General features: G+C 65.2%; 1 protein-coding gene and 1 non-coding gene across 3 annotated transcripts in view; one reads left to right on the top strand and one right to left on the bottom strand.

Moving 5' to 3' along the window:
* Nucleotides 1-162: 162 nt before the first annotated feature.
* MOB2 (MOB kinase activator 2) overlaps nt 163-20,155 on the bottom strand; it is a 39,807-nt gene continuing 19,814 nt past the window's right edge. Inside the window, exons 1-5 of one of the 2 annotated variants that reach the window (XM_066252381.1) lie at nt 14,350-14,488; nt 8,510-8,670; nt 7,758-7,851; nt 1,449-1,573; nt 163-1,106 (exon numbers count right to left, since the gene is read on the bottom strand). In XM_066252381.1, coding sequence (XP_066108478.1) covers nt 802-1,106; nt 1,449-1,573; nt 7,758-7,851; nt 8,510-8,670; nt 14,350-14,444 — 780 coding nt within the window. In that variant the 5' untranslated portion in view covers nt 14,445-14,488 and the 3' untranslated portion in view covers nt 163-801. Of the gene's footprint in view, nt 1,107-1,448; nt 1,574-7,757; nt 7,852-8,509; nt 8,671-14,349; nt 14,489-20,155 lie in introns of those variants that run through there. The other variant, XM_066252382.1, reaches the window with a different exon arrangement.
* LOC136321632 (U6 spliceosomal RNA) lies at nt 11,480-11,586 on the top strand. Its single transcript, XR_010728778.1, has one exon. It is a non-coding gene; the product is annotated as a U6 spliceosomal RNA (small nuclear RNA).

The following is a 20,155-nucleotide window of genomic DNA, read 5'->3' as shown; positions in this document are numbered from 1 at the left end:
CCACAACCCCAAGAGTGTGCAGGAACCAGCTATGTGTGTGTGTGTGTGTGTGTGTGGACACGCATGTGCACGTGCGCCAGGGGACAGAGAGAAGGAAGCAGCAGTGACCCCCAGGTCACCCTCAACACGGGTCGCTGAGACGCTGAGGACACACACAGGCGCTGACCTGAGAGAATTCTTTTTATTCGACCGAACAGGTGAGCAGAGCACGCAAGGCTCTGCCTTCGGCGACAGCCGTGTTCCCACGCGGGCTGCGGCCTGGGCGCCTCGGTCCTGCGCCCTGCGGCCCCGGGCCCCTCCTGGCGGCGGGGGCAGGAGGAAGCGGGGACATGGGCTCAGGGCCTCTGCAGGCAACCGCCCTCCCCCCATGCCAAGCGGCCCACAGCTGAGATCCAGGCACAGGAAAGCGAAGGGGAGAGACAGGAGACTAAAACGCCCCCCCCTGAAACAAGGCCAGGGGGGCCGAGGTCTGCGAGCCCTGGCGTGGGAGGGCCGTCTCGCTGGCCACTGGCCAAAGGCAGGAGAGCCCCACAGGAGGGCGGCGCGGTCCCGTGGGTGTGCTGAGCAACGGAGGGTCCAAGGTGCTTCTTGACAAGCGGTGCTCATCCTCCGCCAGGAGCAGGGCGCAGGCGGTGCGGGGGCGGCCGGCCCGGCGCGGGGGCCACGCTCCGCACGGCGGCCGGCCAGGGTCAGCGGCACCGCTCGGACCTCCCGCCGAGTGTGCCCTGCACATGTGCGCACAGACACACGCAGGCACACGCGCCGCCGTCTGCACACGTGCACGCCGGTCCAGCCGTGGGCTCACCTCTCCTTCACGTGGTTCTGTGCCCCTGCACCCCCGCCGGCCCCGTCCCCGCCGCCCCCGCGGCCCCCGCCGCTGCACAGCGCCTCCGTGAGGTCGTCCATGACGGCGGTCTCTTTGGGATCCAGCAGGTTGAACTCCCTGGCGAAGAGGATGAAGTGGACATAGAGCGTGTTCAAGTGTCCGTGTAGCTCGAGGGCCAGGGTCTCCTTGAAGTGGGCGGAGTAGATGTGGGCCAGCACGTGGAACAGGTATCTGCAGATCTTCTTCACCAGGGCCTCGAAGGAGCTGGGGAACTCCCGGCCTGCGGGGGGGGGGGGGGGGGGGGGGTCAGCCAGCCGCCAGCCCAGCCCGCAAACTGCCTCCCGCCCACGAGTCCCCGCCCTGTCCATGTCAGGAGGGTAGCGCTGGCTGAGACTGTGCACAGGACCTCCTGCTGGCCAAGGCGGGTCCTCTGGGATCCCGGGACCACCCGGGGACATGGCCGCGGGGGCTGCTCATCCACACCAGAGCCTCCCGTGGACGGGGTCCTGACCCCAGCTGCACTGGCCCCGGCCCTGCTCTACAGCCAGCTGGTCACGCAGCTGCCCGGCCTCCCCTGCAGCCACGCCCACCCGATTCCGAGAGGGGCTGCCGCCAGCCCTACCGTATTTGGTGGGGAACACGTCCTCGTCGGTCACCAGCTTCTGCACAGAGCTCATGACGAAGTCGACGTACTGGGGGGCGGTGCACTTGACCTTCTTCCCCCGCTCGTCATACCAGTAGTACTGTCTGTGGGGACAGAGAGCCGCTCACCCTGCCGCCCGAGTCCCACAGCCTCCCGGTCTGGGGCGGGAGCAGCCTGCTGCGGTCAAAAGGTGGCACCAGGTGGTGGCCACCCTGGTGGAGGTGTGGCCCTCGGGGACAGACCTGTGGGGACCTGCAGCTGCACCTGACAAGGGGTCCGAGTGCACACTCTGACCAGTGTCCGGGAAAGAGTGGCCGGCTGAGCGCGTGCAGGAAGGGCCGTCAGCACCACGTCTGTCTCTGCCGCCCGGGTCACGCTCTGCTCCCCAGAGAAGCAGGTCCCACCTCTTCCCCTGGGCCGGCTCTGCCTGGCCAGCCCCGCCCTCGGCAGCTGCGGCCTCTCCACAGCCACTGGCCACTGCGAGAGGGTAACTGAATCCTCTCCCGGCCCGGGGGGGGGTCTTCGGCAGGACAGGGTCGGAACATCTCTGCTCCCGGTGGTGCTGAGGCGGTGCCCCAGGGCACAGGTGCCAGTCTCACAGAAACAAGTGGCTGCAAACTGGGACACAGGCTCCCACGTGCAGCCCGAGGACAGCTCCCCAGGGACGCGGTGCCTGCGCGAGGGCGGCCTGCTCCCCCTGCTCCCCGTCCCAGTTTACCTGACCTCCCCCACAGCGACGCCACCGGCTGCAGCGCAGGGCTGCCAGCTCGCCCAGGCACGGGCCACCTGCCACACCCAGCACGGCTCGTGTCCCCTCCCTGCCAGCCCCGGCCGGCCCCCACGCCTGGCCCCGTCGCTGGGGGCCCGCACACTCGTGCTGTCCAGCCAGCCAGGTGGTAGGGCCAGGTCCAGGCCTTCCTTCTCAGCACTGAGGCTCTGCTGCCTGGACACACCCTGTGTCCAGCCCTGTACCTGCTGAAGGACAGTGGGCTGTGTCCAGGGGGCAAGCAGCTGTGACCACTCCCGGGCAGGCTTCTGTGGGCTCAGTCCCCGTCCCTGAGTGGCCGTCCCCAGCACCCGTGCAGCTCCACTCCCCGCCGTGCCCAGCGCCCACGCAGGGCCTGGCAGCATGGCCTCCCCTCCACGTCTTTGCTCGTGGGCACAGCCTCCTGCACTCCTCTGACCTTCCGCACGCCCTTGGGCAACCGGCCTGTGCCAGCCCTTTGCTCCTTTGCAACCAGACTGTCTTTCCCACTGGACCTGAGGGGCTCCACACGCTGGGAACCGGCCCTCTGCGGACATGGGATAGGTCTGCAGTCCGTCCTTCTTCCCAACAGCACCTTCCCAGGGCGGAGGTCTAACGTCGTGCGGTCCAAGGCCCCGACTCCTGCCGGCTGGCTGTGCCTGTGCCAGCACCGAGGACGCGGGGTCGTCCTGGAGAATCCCCGTGTCCTCCCACAGCCTGTGCTCCTACACTGAGCCGCAGGGACCCCGGAGGGAGGCTCAGGTCAGCACTGTTTTTTGCACACGGATGACCTGTCTTTGCAGCAGTGTTGGTTGGAAAGACGACCTTTCCTCCTGTGCACGTCACCTGCGCCTGTCCGGTTTCAAAGGCCCGCTGGTGCGGGTCAGCGTCTGTCCGTCTCGGCTGGTGCGGGTCAGCGTCTGTCCGTCTCCGTCCGTCTCGGCTGGTGCGGGTCAGCGTCTGTCCGTCTCGGCTGGTGCGGGTCAGCGTCTGTCCGTCTCGGCTGGTGCGGGTCAGCGTCTGTCCATCTCCGTCCGTCTCGGCTGGTGCGGGTCAGCGTCTGTCCATCTCCGTCCGTCTCGGCTGGTGCGGGTCAGCGTCTGTCCGTCTCGGCTGGTGCGGGTCAGCGTCTGTCCATCTCCGTCCGTCTCGGCTGGTGCGGGTCAGCGTCTGTCCGTCTCGGCTGGTGCGGGTCAGCGTCTGTCCGTCTCGGCTGGTGCGGGTCAGCGTCTGTCCGTCTCCGTCTCGGCTGGTGCGGGTCAGCGTCTGTCCGTCTCGGCTGGTGCGGGTCAGCGTCTGTCCATCTCCGTCCGTCTCGGCTGGTGCGGGTCAGCGTCTGTCCGTCTCGGCTGGTGCGGGTCAGCGTCTGTCCATCTCCGTCCGTCTCGGCTGGTGCGGGTCAGCGTCTGTCCGTCTCGGCTGGTGCGGGTCAGCGTCTGTCCGTCTCCGTCCGTCTCGGCTGGTGCGGGTCAGCGTCTGTCCGTCTCCGTCCGTCTCGGCTGGTGCGGGTCAGCGTCTGTCCGTCTCCGTCCGTCTCGGCTGGTGCGGGTCAGCGTCTGTCCGTCTCCGTCCGTCTCGGCTGGTGTGGGTCAGCGTCTGTCTGTCTCTGTCCGTCTCGGCCGTTGCTGCTTCGCCACCGCCCTGCCTCGACGACTGCGGCCTCACAAAAGTCGGGACACTGGACGGTGGGTCTCCTCCAGAGCGTGACGGTCGGGGCTACCCCGTCCCCACCCGTGGAGCCTGGCAGGGCCCTGCCCGCAGTGGCACTGAGCGAGGTGAGTGCAGGGAGGGCACCGGGCCTCCAGCGTGCCCGCCCTGGGCAAGGGCTTCTGCGGGCTCACACCCGAGGGTCCTGCTGTTTGGGAACCACTGGAAACGGTATGATTTTTACCTGGGGTCCAACTGTGCGTGACACTAGGCTGGCAGTGACTGATCTGTGTGTGCTGCCTGGTCTTCTGAGTTGTTCCTCAATTTCTCACACGAGTCGTGGGGTTCTCGACGTGACCATCGTGGTGGACGTGACCGGGGACAGTTCTACCCCCACAGTGTGGATTCCTTTTACTCCATTTCACGGCCTCAGGTGAACTTTGATATTTGCACCTGCCTGGGAGCTGGGTTTGCACAAACAGCGTGTCTGATACGACCCCTGGCCTTCTCTGCGCCGGCCGGCGTGCAGTGGCCCCTCTCGCTGCTCCTACTGATCATCAGAACCTCTTCTCTTCTGACCTCGTCCGTCCTGCTTGAGGTCCATCGATTCCACTGACCTTCTCTGGGGATCAGCTATTAGTTTCGTCACTTTTCTGTTTTTAGAAACCAATTCCAGTGATTTCTGCTTTTTTTTTCCTTTTTGTTATTTCTTTCTTCTGCCCCATTTCTAGTTGCTTCCCACGGAAGCTCAGATTACTGGCCTGCGATCTCTTCAGCACGTGATCGCAGAGGCGTCCTCCAAGCGCTGCTTTAGCTGATTCCACGCTCAGACCTGCTGCCCTCCCCACCTGGGCTGTCTGAGACGCTGTCTAACCCCTGAGACTCCTCCTTGCTGGCCCCAGGTCACTGGGAAGGGTGTCAGCTCCCAGACACTGGGGGTTCCCTGCACGCCCTGGTGAACAGGAAGGCCGGGCAGCTTACTGAGTGCCTGGCCGGTCCTGGCGGCTGCCTTGTCCGGTGACGGAGCGTGCAGAGGGCTGCTGGGCCCAGCGCCTGGTACCCACTCCATCCTATGGCTGACGGGGAGACTCTGGTCCACACTTGCTGACCAGTCTTGTCCTCTACCAACCAGCGTGGTGAATCTCTAGGACTGTGTGTGACCTCCGTCTCTGCCTCTGGTTCTGTCCGTCTGTGCATTCAAAGCCACGCAGGGTAAGCCATATGCAAGACGGACACTTGCTGAGGAGCCAACCCTGCTGTACGGGCACAGACTCCGGCATTGCCCGCGTGCTCTGCCGCGTCAGCCCTGCCCTGGCCGCTGTCTGGCTGGCGAAGCCTTTCCCACCCTTTACTTTCCGCCTGCCTGGGTGACGGCCCCTGAGGTGACGTTCCTGCTGCTCAGCACAGCTGGCTCACTCTCAGTGGAAGGCCCGTCTGTCACCTCTGCCCCAGGGCCAGCCTGGTGCCACCAGCAACATGCACTGTGCTTGTGAGCTGCTCACGTCCATATTCACCACAACGCGCACACGGTCCGTTCCCTTTGCTTTCACCATGGATGTAGCTGGTAAGCTCTGACCGCCCTTCACAGAGCCTGCCCCGAGGACACACCCTGCACACACCACGCCGTCACTCAGGGCCACACGTGCAAGGGCTCGGGAGGCGGGCGGTCTTGCTCTCCCGCCCTGCGTGGCCCTCCACTGTCCTCTGGGGAACCCACCACTGCGCCCTCGCCCTCGCAGTGGGCCTGCTGCCCAGGGGCACTCCTCCGAGAAGTCTCCGCCTCGCTGGATGCAGGGCCCTGCGGGAACGGCTCCCTCCTCCCTCGGTGGGGTAGCGCTGTGAGCGCAGGACCGTCAGCGTCCACAGACCGCGGCCTCCAGGGCCTCCCTGCACAGTGCCTGGAGCGGATGCTCTGAGCATGGGTTCTCTGAACCTGGAGACTTTTCTCTTCGCCAAACCAAAGAAGTTTCCAGCCACGAGGCCTTCAGGATCTTCCTGGCTCGGCCGTTTCCCTCCTCCATGCAGGACGCTACTGCTTGGTTCTGTCCTGCAGACACCGGCAGGGTGGAGTCGGGCCTCTGGCCTAGGACAGCAGGTGGTTCTGCGGACCTCTCCCAAACAGCCCTTTTCCTCTTAAGTAACAGGTGAGTTTTCATCCCCTGGGCTTGGACGATTCCCAGGGAGAATCACACACACACATCAGCCCCGGGACGTGGGGTGTGGGCAAGAACAACAGCAGGGGGTGTAAGTGCCCAGGTCTCCTGGCCACACACGCACCAGACTCGTGCACGTCCACGGCTCCCCACCACCCGCCACAGGCCCCTCGGAGGCTGGCAGGCATCTTCCCGGCACACAGTGTCTGCCACCGGGCCTGCTCTGCGGAGGCCCTTCCGTCCCGCCTGCTGTCCTCCCTCCCAGGCTCCCCCCGGGACCGCTCCCCGACCCCCCTCCACCATACCCCTTCCTCCCCAGGGACGCCTCACAGTGGCCCTCAGCTAACGGCCCCCACATGGCCTGGCCAGAGAGCAGAGCTGGCCCGCGGGGTCGGAGCCGGGGCTGGGCCAGCACCGCCCGTGCGCAGGCAGAGGTGAGGGTGACAAGCCCAGCCTGCCGGGGCCCCCTCCCCGCGCCCCAAGCCCAGCCTGCCGGGGCCCCCTCCCCGCGCCCCACGGAAGCAGCTGCTGAGGAAGAGCTCTACTCCCAGGGCAGCCGCTGCAGCAGCACCTCAGCCTTGTGGTGCCTGCGGTCTCAGGAACCAGTGTGTCCTCTGAGAAGGTTCCTGTCACTAGGAACACGGCCTGTGAGCCTCTGGCTGCTCGTGGCACCCACGCCCCAGCGGACCCTCCATGGCAGTGCCCATTCCCTGGCTGGGCTCTGCTTCCTGGTTCTCTGCCAGGCCCAGGTCCCACGGGGACAGCAGGGCACAGCTGAGGAAGGCTGTGCCGCCTGGAGACCTCGCGAGGACACTGAGAGAGTGGGGTCCGAGAGCCAGGACACTGTGAGAGTGGGGTCCGAGAGCGAGGACACTGAGAGAGTGGGGTCCGAGAGCGAGGACACTGAGAGTGGGGTCCGAGAGCCAGGACACTGTGAGAGTGGGGTCCGAGAGCGAGGACACTGAGAGAGTGGGGTCCGAGAGCGAGGACACTGAGAGTGGGGTCCGAGAGCCAGGACACTGAGAGAGTGGGGTCCGAGAGCGAGGACACTGAGAGTGGGGTCCGAGAGCGAGGACACTGAGAGTGGGGTCCGAGAGCGAGGACACTGAGAGAGTGGGGTCCGAGAGCCAGGACACTGTGAGAGTGGGGTCCGAGAGCCAGGACACTGTGAGAGTGGGGTCCGAGAGCCAGGACACTGTGAGAGTGGGGTCCGAGAGCCAGGACACTGAGAGAGTGGGGTCCGAGAGCCAGGACACTGTGAGTGGGGTCCGAGAGCCAGGACACTGTGAGAGTGGGGTCCGAGAGCGAGGACACTGAGAGAGTGGGGTCCGAGAGCCAGGACACTGAGAGAGTGGGGTCCGAGAGCCAGGACACTGAGAGAGTGGGGTCCGAGAGCCAGGACACTGTGAGAGTGGGGTCCGAGAGCGAGGACACTGAGAGAGTGGGGTCCGAGAGCGAGGACACTGTGAGAGTGGGGTCCGAGAGCCAGGACACTGTGAGAGTGGGGTCCGAGAGCGAGGACACTGAGAGAGTGGGGTCCGAGAGCCAGGACACTGAGAGTGGGGTCCGAGAGCGAGGACACTGAGAGAGTGGGGTCCGAGAGCCAGGACACTGTGAGAGTGGGGTCCGAGAGCCAGGACACTGTGAGAGTGGGGTCCGAGAGCCAGGACACTGAGAGAGTGGGGTCCGAGAGCCAGGACACTGTGAGAGTGGGGTCCGAGAGCCAGGGGCGGGGGCACTCACGTGTTGCACACGGCCATGGTCTGGCAGGCCTCCCCCGTGCAGAACTCCGAGATGGTGCTGTACTGCAGGTTGACGTGGTGGAAGAACGTGGTGGCTGCAGGGCAGAGAAGAGCGAGCTGACCACCTCCTCCCGGGGCGGCCGCTGCCCAGCAGGGCTTGGTGCTTGACGGGCGGCCGGCACTTCCCAACACCAGAGACAGAGGCCCTGGCGTGGAGCACAGCCTCAGGAGGGGCTGCGAGCACTGCCCCACAGGCGGGCACAGGCCTGGACAGCGGGCGGGGGGCAGGGCAGGGGGGGGTGGCCGTGCAGAACGAACCCCCTCACAGGAGGAGGAGGAGGCAGCGCCTGTCCCAGGAGGGCCGGGTGGCTGAGCACACCCACCAACACCCGCAGCTGGGGCGCTGCTCAGGTACTGACCCAAGTGCAGGCAGCTCCAGCCCACTGCCCACCAGGCCCACCGCCCTTCAGAGAAGAGCCAGGCCCCTGTGGACCCCACCACACCTGCGGGTGGTGTTCTGTGTGCCCTGAGCCCCAGGCCTGCCCGGGACCAGCACAGGTCCCCTCAGCGCACTGCAGGGCAGTCGTCCAGGCCCCAGCTTCCGCCGACCCACACGGCGAGCAGCCGGGGGCCCGCGGGCGGCACACCCTCGCAGACAGCTCTGGGGACCCCGAGCCCGGAGGCCCCCCGCCCACCCCAGCACCATGCTCAGCCGCCCACCCCGCCCGCCCCACCCCGCCCCGCCCCACGCACTGTTGCTGGCCAGCCACTCGTTGAGGTCGATCTCCCGCGGCAGCGCCACCAGCTCCTTGAGCTCGCAGTCGCTGATCCGGGACCTGGCGTGCTCCGGCTCCAGGTAGACCTTCTTCTCCTCGGCCGCCGGCTTCTTCCCGTTGGGCTTTGCTTTGGACTTCCTGCCGAGAGAAGGGAGCAGTGACCACACAGCACGCACAGGCGTGGGCTCCACGCCCAGCCCAGGGGACAACCGGCTGCCCCGCAGTCCCGTGGGGCACCACATGCCAACCCCAGCCATTGTCTGACCAACAAAGCCACCCTGCTACTCAAGGGAAGACGAGACACAGAGACACGAGCTGGCGGGCGGACTGACGTCACGGGGCCAAACCTGGAACTCAGGGCTCTCTCCCCACGTGACACCACAGCCCTGCAGACAGCCTGGCCCAAGCCTGGGCTGGGCCCCCCACGCAGGATTCCCACGCAGCACACGGGGACCGGCACCGCCCACCCTGACCCTCACAGGCTCACCTGAAGGGTGGGCGGGTAGCTAAACACATGGACCCACGCTCTCCAGTGCTGAGAGGACTCGTCCCCTCCTCAGTGGGGAGGCCGTGTCCCCAGAGTCAGCCTCCCCCCACCGCCCCAGGCAGAGCAGTGGCTTTGGCTGGCCAACAAGCTGGCATGTCCCCAGGAAGAAACACTGCCCAAAGGACAACCCAGAGCAGCGGCTGTAAGTGCCACCCATGCTGGTCTGACACAGGTCCTATTGTCACACACCTGCCCGCTGGGCAGAATGGGGGGCCGCCTCCCGCAGCCCAGGAGGGCAGGGTCAGGGTGCTGGCCCAGCACAGTAGCTCACACTCTCGGGGTCCTCAGACCCGCAGAAGGGGAAGCAAACTTGCTCACTCCTGGCCTCTGTCACTGTCCCCACTGCCCAAATGCAAACACCCTGCCGGCCAGGCCGGACACTGCCGTCCTGAGGACTCCGAGCCCTCTCCCCACAGCTGGGGTGCAGCCCACACGGAGTGGGGGTGCCGGGGGGTGGGAGGTCTGGGCAGCACCCTGACCCCACAGCCGGGGTGCAGCCCACACGGAGTGGGGGTGCCGGGGGGTGGGAGGTCTGGGCAGCACCCTGACCCCACAGCCGGGGTGCAGCCCACACGGAGTGGGGGTGCCAGGGGTGGAAGGTCTGGGCAGCACCCTGACCCCACAGCCGGGGTGCAGCCCACACGGAGTGGGGGTGCCGGGGGGTGGGAGGTCTGGGCAGCACCCTGACCCTGCACTTGTCCTCCGTTATAAAAAGTAGCTTGTGGTTTATTTAAGAGAAACAGGAAGAAAAAATGCTCCTCGGACGCCAGAGAAATGTTTTCCCTCCGCTTCTCACAGCAGATCTTCGCCTTAAAAGGCGACGTGTGCTGGGCCTCTGGGGGCAGTGCTGGGAGTGGCCGGGGCCAGCCAGCTGCAGTGCTCTGGGACAGTGGACCAGACCCCGGCCCTGGGGTCCTGACCTGCCTGGGCGGCCGAGCTGGAGCTTGGGTGTGGATGCCACGCACACACAGCGGGCACTTCAAGGGGTCCTCATGGTGGGGCGGGCTGTCCCCTGGAGACAAGGGTAGACATGAGCTTCTCCGAGCACTGCGGCCCCCGGCTCCCTCAGGGCAGAGCCCACAGAGAAGGCCAGACTCCAGGAAGGGCTGAGGGCACCGGGGGCTCTGCTGACACCCTGGGGTGCTCACTCCCTGCCTACAGCCCTGGGTCTCTGCTCCTGACTGACACGCCACCCTGTCAGGAGGCCACCCTGGCTCAGAAGGTCCCCATGCCTTCGGCCTCGGGCAGGAGGGACATGGCACACGGTCTGCTCTGGCCAGGCACCCAGTGCCCACCGCCTGCAGGTTCCCAACTGTCCAGCCCGGCTGCCCCGGCTCCCGCTCTGTCCTCAGCCAGCACACGGGGGCCTGCGACCACGCGCGGGCCGACCACATGCAGCCCTGGCCTCCACATCCGGAGGGCCCTCGCTCACAAGGACGAGGACGGGGACGAGGATGGGCTGGGCCCCGGCTGTGCTATTCAGGAGCCCTGTCGCCTGGGACTCCCAGAGCACCGGGCCCTGGCCTGCGGGCGGGCGGCAGACGGGGGCAGTGCACACAGGCCTGCGTGGCTCCTGCCCACCAGCCCCACCCCGCCTCGTCCCACCAGGAAGGCCGGGGGCTCTGCGGGGACCCCCTGAGCCGAGCGAGATAACAGGAGCACAAGCAGGAGGCCTGCTCTCCCCGGCCACCAAGGGGGTCTGGCCAGGAACACGGCGACACCACAGGGGGTCCCCACCCGGGCAGAGCACTGGGGGGGGGGTGAGGGAATACGCTCAGTGCCCCAATGGAGCACAGCCCCAGCACCCCGGCTGGTGTGGCCCCACTCTCTGAGGAGAACAGGTCACCTGCAGGTTTTGAGGCACCTGTCAAGCTGCGCAAGGGGCCGATGGTTCCCCCAGAACAAGTGCCGCTGGGTCAGAAAACAGGCCGGCGGGGCGCCCTCCCCTCTTCTCCTAGGGTCCCCCTCAGCCTGTGGTGTGTCCACGCAGAGGTGGCAGAGCGAACGCCAGGAGAAGGGGCAGGCAACCTGGGGGCGCTGTGGGAGGCAGGGTGGGGTGGGGACCCCGAGACAGCAGGACCGGAGGCAGCTGTGTCTGGAGACAGCTGCGTGGACAGAGTGGGCGCAGGCTTGTGTGGGGCGCAGGGTCACAGGAACCTACAGGGACAGGGACAGGGACAGGCATGGTGGGCGCAGTCCCCACAGGGGCTGGGTGGCCCAGCAGAAGCCACTCCACAAAAAGGGGGCTGCAGGCTGTCTGAGAAGGGGGCCTATGGAGAGGGCGCCTGGGAACGGAGATGGCAGGGCCAGCCGGTGCCACCCAGAGCCTTGGCCACCACCTCACTCTCCAAGCCACCTCAGGGCAGGGGTGCCGGACCAGGTGTAAGAAAGACCTGTCTGGTGCTCGCTTCGGCAGCACATATACTAAAATTGGAACGATACAGAGAAGGCTAGCATGGCTCCTGCGCAAGGATGACACGCAAATTCGTGAAGCGGTCCATAAAAAAAAATAATAATAAAATAAAATAAAATAAAAAAGAAAGACCTGTCTGGGTGGGCTGTGCGCGGGGGCGGGGGGCGGAGTCAGTGGTGTCCAGGCCTCTGCACGGGCCCTACCTGCATCTGGGCAGAAGCACAGCCCAGGCCGGGGCCCCCACCAGCCTCCTCCCGGGACGCCACGGGCCCAGGGCTGGCAGGAGCGATGGGGTGAGCCCCGTCACTGACAGCCAGGCCCAGATGTGCAGGGACCCTGGGACTGGGCTCTTCTCTTCACCGTCTGTGAACATCCTGCCCCCCCGGGGGGACTGGTGAACACGGGGTCTGACCCCCGAGTTCCTGATGCAGGGCCCGAGGCCAGGCCTACGAACCACCCTCTGACCCTCGGAGGGCTCAGCCTGGACCCTCTTGGCCCCGACTGGCCTGGTGCCAGGGCACCACCGACGGGCACAGAGCCTGCTGGGAAGAGGCCAGGGGACCCCGTCAGGCCCAGCAGACCTCCACTGGCTGTGGCCGCAGACCCCTGGGCCCACGCAGGCTGTTTCTCGTGGTCTGACTGCCTGGCAGCCAGCGCCCCACACAGAGCAGGCGTCCACAGCCCCGCGTCCCGCCAGGAGGGAGCCTGCTGGGCAGGCAGATGAGGGTCCCCCAGAGCTGGCCGGGACCTTTGTCGTCACCCGTCACAGCTCAGAGGGCGGGTCCTGCCCCCTGTCCCCTGGGGCTGTTTCCGCACTCAGCCCTCCCCTGTGGTACACACAGGCTACACACACGGTCCCCTGCGCTACCTGTGATGGCCCCTGTCCCCGATCTAAACCAGTGACCTGGGGAGTGCCACCAACTTGCCAGCGTTTCATCTCACCTGTGACGTGTGTGACAAGGGTGTGGCCTCCGTGAGCCGGCGGGCGGGTCTCTGGTCCCCACTGTAACCTGTGGAGAGCCCTCCCATGTGGCATACAATGCTGACCGAGACCCCGTGGACGGGACAGGCGGGAACCAGAGGCCAGAGGCCAGAGGCGGTCGGAGGCACAGACACAGGTCCCAGGCCGCTCCAGTCTCTCCACGAGGACCACCACGGTTCAGGTGTGGCCTGCCCCAGACCCGCCCGTGAAGCTTGCTCAGCTTATTTAAAATCAGAGGAGGAATTGGAAAAGCAAGAGACACCTTCATAAAAATCAGGAGCCAATGAAATCACAGGCGGACGTGACTGTCACACTGAAGGGGCCCTGACCCGCGCTGCCGTGAGGGTCTGAGCGACGAGGTACCGCTCCTGACACCCCGCCCCCGTGGGGGCGGAGCCGCAGCACCCGGCTTCACACACGATCACATTCCCCCACGTGTCCACTCAGACGGCTTCACACACACGGTCACGCTCCCCCACGTGTCCACTCAGACGGCTTCACACACACGGTCACGCTCCCCCACGTGTCCACTCAGACGGCTTCACACACACGGTCACGCTCCCCCACGTGTCCACTCAGACGGCTTCACACACACGGTCACGCTCCCCCGTGTGTCCACTCAGACGGCTTCACACACACGGTCACGCTCCCCCACGTGTCCACTCAGACGGCTTCACACACACGGTCACGCTCCCCTGTGTGTCCACTCAGACGGCTTCACACACACGGTCACGCTCCCCCACGTGTCCACTCAGACGGCTTCACACACACGGTCACGCTCCCCCGTGTGTCCACTCAGACGGCTTCACACACACGGTCACGCTCCCCCACGTGTCCACTCAGACGGCTTCACACACACGGTCACGCTCCCCCACGTGTCCACTCAGACGGCTTCACACACACGGTCACGCTCCCCCACGTGTCCACTCAGACGGCTTCACACACACGGTCACGCTCCCCCACGTGTCCACTCAGACGGCTTCACACACACGGTCACGCTCCCCCGTGTGTCCACTCAGATGGCTTCACACACACGGTCACGCTCCCCCACGTGTCCACTCAGACGGCTTCACACACACGGTCACGCTCCCCCACGTGTCCACTCAGACGGCTTCACACACACGGTCACGCTCCCCCACGTGTCCACTCAGACGGCTTCACACACACGGTCACGCTCCCCCACGTGTCCACTCAGACGGCTTCACACACACGGTCACGCTCCCCCACGTGTCCACTCAGACGGCTTCACACACACGGTCACGCTCCCCCATGTGTCCACTCAGACGGCTTCACACACACGGTCACGCTCCCCCACGTGTCCACTCAGACGGCTTCACACACACGGTCACGCTCCCCCACGTGTCCACTCAGACGGCTTCACACACACGGTCACGCTCCCCCGTGTGTCCACTCAGACGGCTTCACACACACGGTCACGCTCCCCCGTGTGTCCACTCAGACGGAGGAGCTGCTGAGGGCTCTCCTGACCCGAGAGGGAACTGCAGGCTCTCCTGTGCGGCTCACAAGTGAAGGTGCACAGACCAGGGCTGGCCCTCCGGGGGAAGTTCCCCCACCAAGGCGGCTCACAGACGGGCTCCGGTCACACGTCCAGCCGCATGGACACACACCCGTCCCCACAACAGGCCTGGCGCCCCGCGGGGGGAGAGCCTGTCCCACAGGCTCAGAGGGGACAGGCAGGACGCTGCACAGCTCTCCTTACCCAGAGGCAGGGCAAGCGCCCTCCCACAGCCGCAGGAAGTGCTGGCATTGAGGGGACACCTCCCTGCAGGGTCTGCCGGCAGCCTCTGCCTCTGTCCCCGCCTGTCTGTCTCCCAGCCTGACCCCGGGGCAGGGCCGAGGCGCCCCCGGGCTCACCTGAGCACTTTGCCGACCGCCTGGAGCACCATTTTGCAGCTGAGCCCCGTCCTGGGGGGCTGGCTGAGCAGAGCCAGGTCGTGGTCCCCCAGCATGCCGGGCAGCGGAGGTGGAGCAGGGAAGTGGTCCCCCAGCACCGACACCGCTCCCTCCGTGGAGCAGGGAAGTGGAGCCCCAGCACCGACTCCGCTCCCTCCGTGGAGCAGGAAAGTGGAGCCCCAGCACCGACACCGCTCCCTCCGTGGAGCAGGGAAGTGGAGCCCCAGCACCGACTCCGCTCCCTCCGTGGAGCAGGGAAGTGGAGCCCCAGCACCGACTCCGCTCCCTCCGTGGAGCAGGGAAGTGGTCCCCCAGCACCAACACCACTCCCTCCGTGGAGCAGGGAAGTGGAGCCCCAGCACCGACTCCGCTCCCTCCGTGGAGCAGGGAAGTGGAGCCCCAGCACCGACTCCGCTCCCTCCGTGGAGCAGGGAAGTGGAGCCCCAGCACCGACTCCGCTCCCTCTGTGGAGCAGGGAAGTGGAGCCCCAGCACCGACTCCGCTCCCTCCGTGGAGCAGGGAAGTGGAGCCCCAGCACCGACTCCGCTCCCTCCGTGGAGCAGGGAAGTGGAGCCCCAGCACCGACTCCGCTCCCTCCGTGGAGCAGGGAAGTGGAGCCCCAGCACCGACACCGCTCCCTCCGTGGAGCAGGGAAGTGGAGCCCCAGCACCGACTCCGCTCCCTCCGTGGAGCAGGGAAGTGGAGCCCCAGCACCGACTCCGCTCCCTCCGTGGAGCAGGGAAGTGGAGCCCCAGCACCGACTCCGCTCCCTCTGTGGAGCAGGGAAGTGGAGCCCCAGCACCGACTCCGCTCCCTCCGTGGAGCAGGGAAGTGGAGCCCCAGCACCGACTCCGCTCCCTCCGTGGAGCAGGGAAGTGGAACCCCAGCACCGACACCGCTCCGACTCCGCTCCCTCCGTGGAGCAGGGAAGTGGAGCCCCAGCACCGACTCCGCTCCCTCCCCGGGCAGCCTGCCTGGGAGCTGTGCCCCAGCCAATGGGGACAAGGGGGAGGAGGGCTCGGCTGGGCTCACACAGCTGCGCCTTTGAGGGCCAAGGCCAACCAGTCTGGCGAGATGAGGGCGTGTCTCACCAACTTTTCAAAGTGGCGCCTTGTGGGCAGCGGCTGTGGGGAGGGCAGGGCCCCCCAGGAAGGATGTCAGCGTCCGGAGGCCCTGACACAGCTGGGAAGGCTCACCCGAGAACAGATGGCCGGGGCCCTAGCCATGAGCTCCTGGGGACAGCAGCTACGCTGCCCTTTGCCCAATCGCAGCCACGAGACAAGACGCTGGGTGGGCGCCCGGGGGCTGCAGGCAGGCTGCTGTCACTGGCAGAGTGGAGCCGCTCGTGGCAGGCCCCCATGCAGACGGCCTTGCAAAGGCAAGGCTGGCAGGCCTCAGGGCATCCAGGCACAAGCTAGTGCTGGGCAGAAGCTGCCCCTGTAGCCACTAAGGACAGCAAGCCGACCGGACGAACACGTCCACAGCCCCTGCCGGCAGAGGTGGGAGAACCTGTGCGGCTGTGGCCCCCTTCACGCTGGCCTCCAGACAGGAGACACAAAGTCTAAAAACCAAACGTCTGACCGCAGGGGCAGCGACTGCCCCCAATCAACATGTGGCGGGGTGTCCCCATGACCACTGAGAGGCCCCTCTGCAAGGAGCACGGCCACAGGTCTGCCACGTCCCTGAGCTGCAGCCCTGCCCGCCACAGCCCTGCCCTCCCCCCTCACAAAGGGTCCTCAACCTTCTCTTCTGTCCAGATTCAACCTGCCTGTACTATGGTCATTCCAAAGCCACAGAGAGGACAGATCACTAGGCAATGGGAACAGGCTGCCTCTGCCTGGGGACACCACCAACCGAGGGCTGGCCGCCCACGAGGACCAGCACAGCAGGCCCCACGTCCCCCAGGACAGAGTCCTTACGGCCACCCAGCCTCTGAGGCACAGGGGTGGCCACGGGGCCCCAGGCAGCTGGGAGAACTGGGCACTAGAAAGTGCTTCTAGGCTCCCCTCCTGGTGCTGGAACCAGCCACTGTGCCCCAGTGCCATCTGTCAGAGGAAACGAACCCCGAGGCCAGCGCTGGGCACACGCGCTGCCCCGGCCCCCGCAGCTGACAGCAAGGAGACTCTGTGCACCCCCACCCCCGTGCACGTCCGTCCAAGCAGCACGGACATCTCTGCGCAGGTCAAGCCGTGCGCACGTCCACCGTGATGCTGCCACTCTGGACCCTCACCGCGGTCACTGCGGCCTCCGCCCAGCCTCACCTGTCACCTGCCCAGACACTGGACCACCACAGAAAGGAAGATACAGACGGAGAGGCAGGAAGACCCCGAGTGCAGGAGCGGGAGCTCCCGCCTGACGCTGAGCCGGAGGCGCTCAGGGCGGACGTACGGGGCGCACAAGGCAAGAGCAACCCTCACTCCCACTCTGGTGACGACGGAACAAACCCCACGGCCTGACCGTCACCATCAACAGCTGCAAACTGGACAAGACACACAGAGCCACTGACTGCAGACAACAGGCCAAGCAGGCCCCGGGCCAGGCCCAGGCCCAGGCAGGGGGGAGCGGGCAGCACAGCTGTCCGTGCGCAGAGGACCCGGTGGGATGGGGCCGCTGGGGAAGGGACTCTGGGGACAGGGACAGAGCACCTCAGCTGAGGGCACACGGAGCCTGGCAAACCACAGCTCCAGGGAGCCGTGAGCACAGGGGCGTCCCAGGGGTGAGGAGGGCAGGGAGACAGGCATGCCCATGCCCAAGGTGGCGAGCACGCCGCAGCCCACAGGAAGGGGTTCTCCAGGCTGGTCCCACGGAAGCCGCACCAAGCCGCAAACGATGGCCTGCTGGCACCACCACAGTGCCCCTCATCGGAGGGCACCACCACCCACACCTTCAACAGCTCTGCCACCACAGCCACTATGTCAACGTGTACGTACAACATAGGTGGAGAAGCAGAAGATGTGACCCGCAGTGAGCAAAGACAATCAGACCAGACACCACAGAGATGCTACAATCAAGATCGAACAGAAACGGCTACACTCAGTGATCAAAGGGTTTAAAGGAACACAACGAGCAATAATTAGGGCTCTCAAAAAGATATAGAACTCCAAAAAATACAAATTTCTAGAACTGAAGATCACAATCTCTGGAATGACGTTTTATGGGATAAACTTAGCAGATTAAACAATGCAAAATAAAGATAACATAGAAATGTAACATAAAATTTGTAGAATGCCGCTAAAGCTGAGCTTTGGGGGAAATTTACAACCACAGATGTTTATGTTAGAAGGGAAGGCTTTAAGAATAATCTACATACACATTTACCTTGAGAAGCTGGAAAAAAGAAGTGCATACTAAACCCAAAGTAAGTAGAAGGAAATAAAGGTAATAACAGAAGTCTATGACACAGAAAATGGACAAATGGAGAATTAAATACAACGTTTACTTTAAGAATATAAGAAAACATCAATTTTCCAGCTAGACTGACCAAAAGAGGGGAGCTGCCACCAGTCTCAGGAACGAGAGACATCAGCACAGATCCCACAGATGCTGACGGTGACAGGGACGCGCAGGACGACTTGATGCCCACAGAAAATGAGGATGGAGACAGACACCTTCTTGCACAAACACAAGTTGCCAAAACTGAGAGAAAGGAATTAAAAACTTGAATTGATCATTAAAACCTTTCCACAAGGAAATGCTATGTGCAGGCGGCTATACGGGTGAATTCCACACCAAATCTATCAAGAAAAGAGAACACTCTTCTCACACCCGCTTTCAGGGAACGGGGGGGGGGGGGGGGGGGGGGGGGGGCCGAGGGACGGGGGACGTCACCCCAGTATCGCGATGAGACCGAAATGAGGCGAGACCACCACCGGGCAAGAAAGACTAGAGTGCCACCCTCCACGTGCACAGAGGCAGAACTCCCCAAGAACACGCGAGCCTGTGCACACGTGAGGCATGCAGTGCTGGGCAGCTGTTCTTTCCTTCCTACCTCTCCCGCACCGGCCCCACCCCCACGCAGCCCCGCCCAGCTGCCCAGGTCCCGCCCACCTGCCCAAGCCCCGCCCAGGCCCTGCTGCTGCTCCAGACCCCGTCCTCCCGGGCACTCCGGGCTCTGCTCACGGTCAACGCCCAGCTGTTGTGCTCGCTCCACTCTTGGTTTGCACAGCCTGGGAGGAGCCTTGCCATCACCCCCGGCGGGGGAGAAACGGCCGGAATGCAGGGCGGCGCCCGCTTTGCTGATGGCTACACCCCAGCACCCACAACAATCCTGGGAATGTGTGGGGACCCAGTCCCGTCTGACTGCTGCGACCTTGGCTCAGGGCGGCGCCTCTCCCGGGAGCTTCCAGGCGGACATCAAGACGTCAGACGATGTTTCTCTGCACAACTGTCTGCCAGGGCAGCCTTCACTCAGGAGGGGCCGCGTCTGCCTGCCGCCACCGGGCTGAGGGCACCTGGTCTGAGCGGCCCCATGGGAAGAAGGCGCCAGGCGGCACAGGGTGGGCGTCGGAGATGACGGGGGCTCTGGCTGAGTGAGGGCTGTGTCGGGGCCTCTGGCGCAGGGGCTGCAGCACCCCCGGAGGCTGGAGGCCCACTCCCGCGGTCCAGTGGGACAGAGAAGGTGGGCGCTGCCCTCCCATGGCCGTGAGGCCACCTCTGCACCACCGTGCGGGCCAGGTCCACTGAAGCCCAGCCACAAGGGTGACAACGGAAACAAGGCTCAGCGTGGGCCTGGCCGCGGCCCCAAACCTGGCAGGTCTCGAGCTGGGTGGGAGGAGCTTCCCCCGCTCCCCAGACACCCCTCCTGCTGGGGGACCATGTACAAGGGCACCCCCAACCTCAGCCCTGGGTCTCAGCACCCCACCCCGTTCCCAGCTGCCTCTGCCGCCCCGGGTGACGTCCGTGTGAGCCCACACTCCGAGTACTTCCCAGGAGCTCAGCTCCCCACTTCACAGAGGAGAGAAAGCTCAGGTACAGCACAGCAGCCTGCCCAGAGCCTCTGCCTACCCACCCCCACCCCACCCCCACCCCCACCAGGGACAGGCGCAGTTAGAAAGGAAGCAAGCTTATGTCTACACTTTGTCTGAGTTCATGTGTCCCAAGCAGAGAAGAGTGGGTGTTTGGACACTTGGTGGCCTTGTCACAAACAGGCCTGCAGCTGGCTCATGGACCAGTCAGTCCAGCTGCCAAGGGCGAGCACGCCCCGCCTCCCTCTCCACCCCACACAGCAGAGGGGATCAGACAGGCAGAAAGCTGGGCACCGCTGCTCCCACCAGTGGAGACACTGCGGCCCCTGTGGACGGGCGGACACGGGCCGTGACGCTCACCCTGGGGCTGCGTCTCAGGGGCCCGGCCTGCTGTGCGGCAGACACACAGACCACGTGTGGGATGACGTCTGTGTGAGCCCCAGAACTCCCCCCGCCGCGATGCCCCACAGAACTGCCCCCAGGGATGGGTTTGCCCTGCACACCTCGCACACTTATCTGTACAACCAGGCCCAGGAAGTTAGGGAAGACCCTCTGGGTGGCCCACCCAGAGTGCCTCAGGCTGGAGGTCAAGTGCCCACTCGAAGCCCAGTGCCCAGAGTGACCGTGGGAATGCCGGGACGCGGGAGAGCCCCCTGGACTGGAGGGGAGAGGCAGCACCCCAGGGCCAGGCCTCCGTTCAGATTTCGAAGGCAGAGAGATGGCTTCCTCACACACCACACATCACCAGAATCATTGTTTCACGTTCAAGTCAAGCCAAACGCCAGACGATTCAAGTGGCTGTT

The sequence above is a fragment of the Saccopteryx bilineata genome, chromosome 1 (genome assembly GCF_036850765.1).
Source record: "Saccopteryx bilineata isolate mSacBil1 chromosome 1, mSacBil1_pri_phased_curated, whole genome shotgun sequence".
Taxonomy (NCBI): domain Eukaryota; kingdom Metazoa; phylum Chordata; class Mammalia; order Chiroptera; family Emballonuridae; genus Saccopteryx; species Saccopteryx bilineata.
The sequence above is the reverse complement of the archived record's forward strand: the minus strand, read 5'-3'. Positions and strand labels throughout refer to the sequence as shown.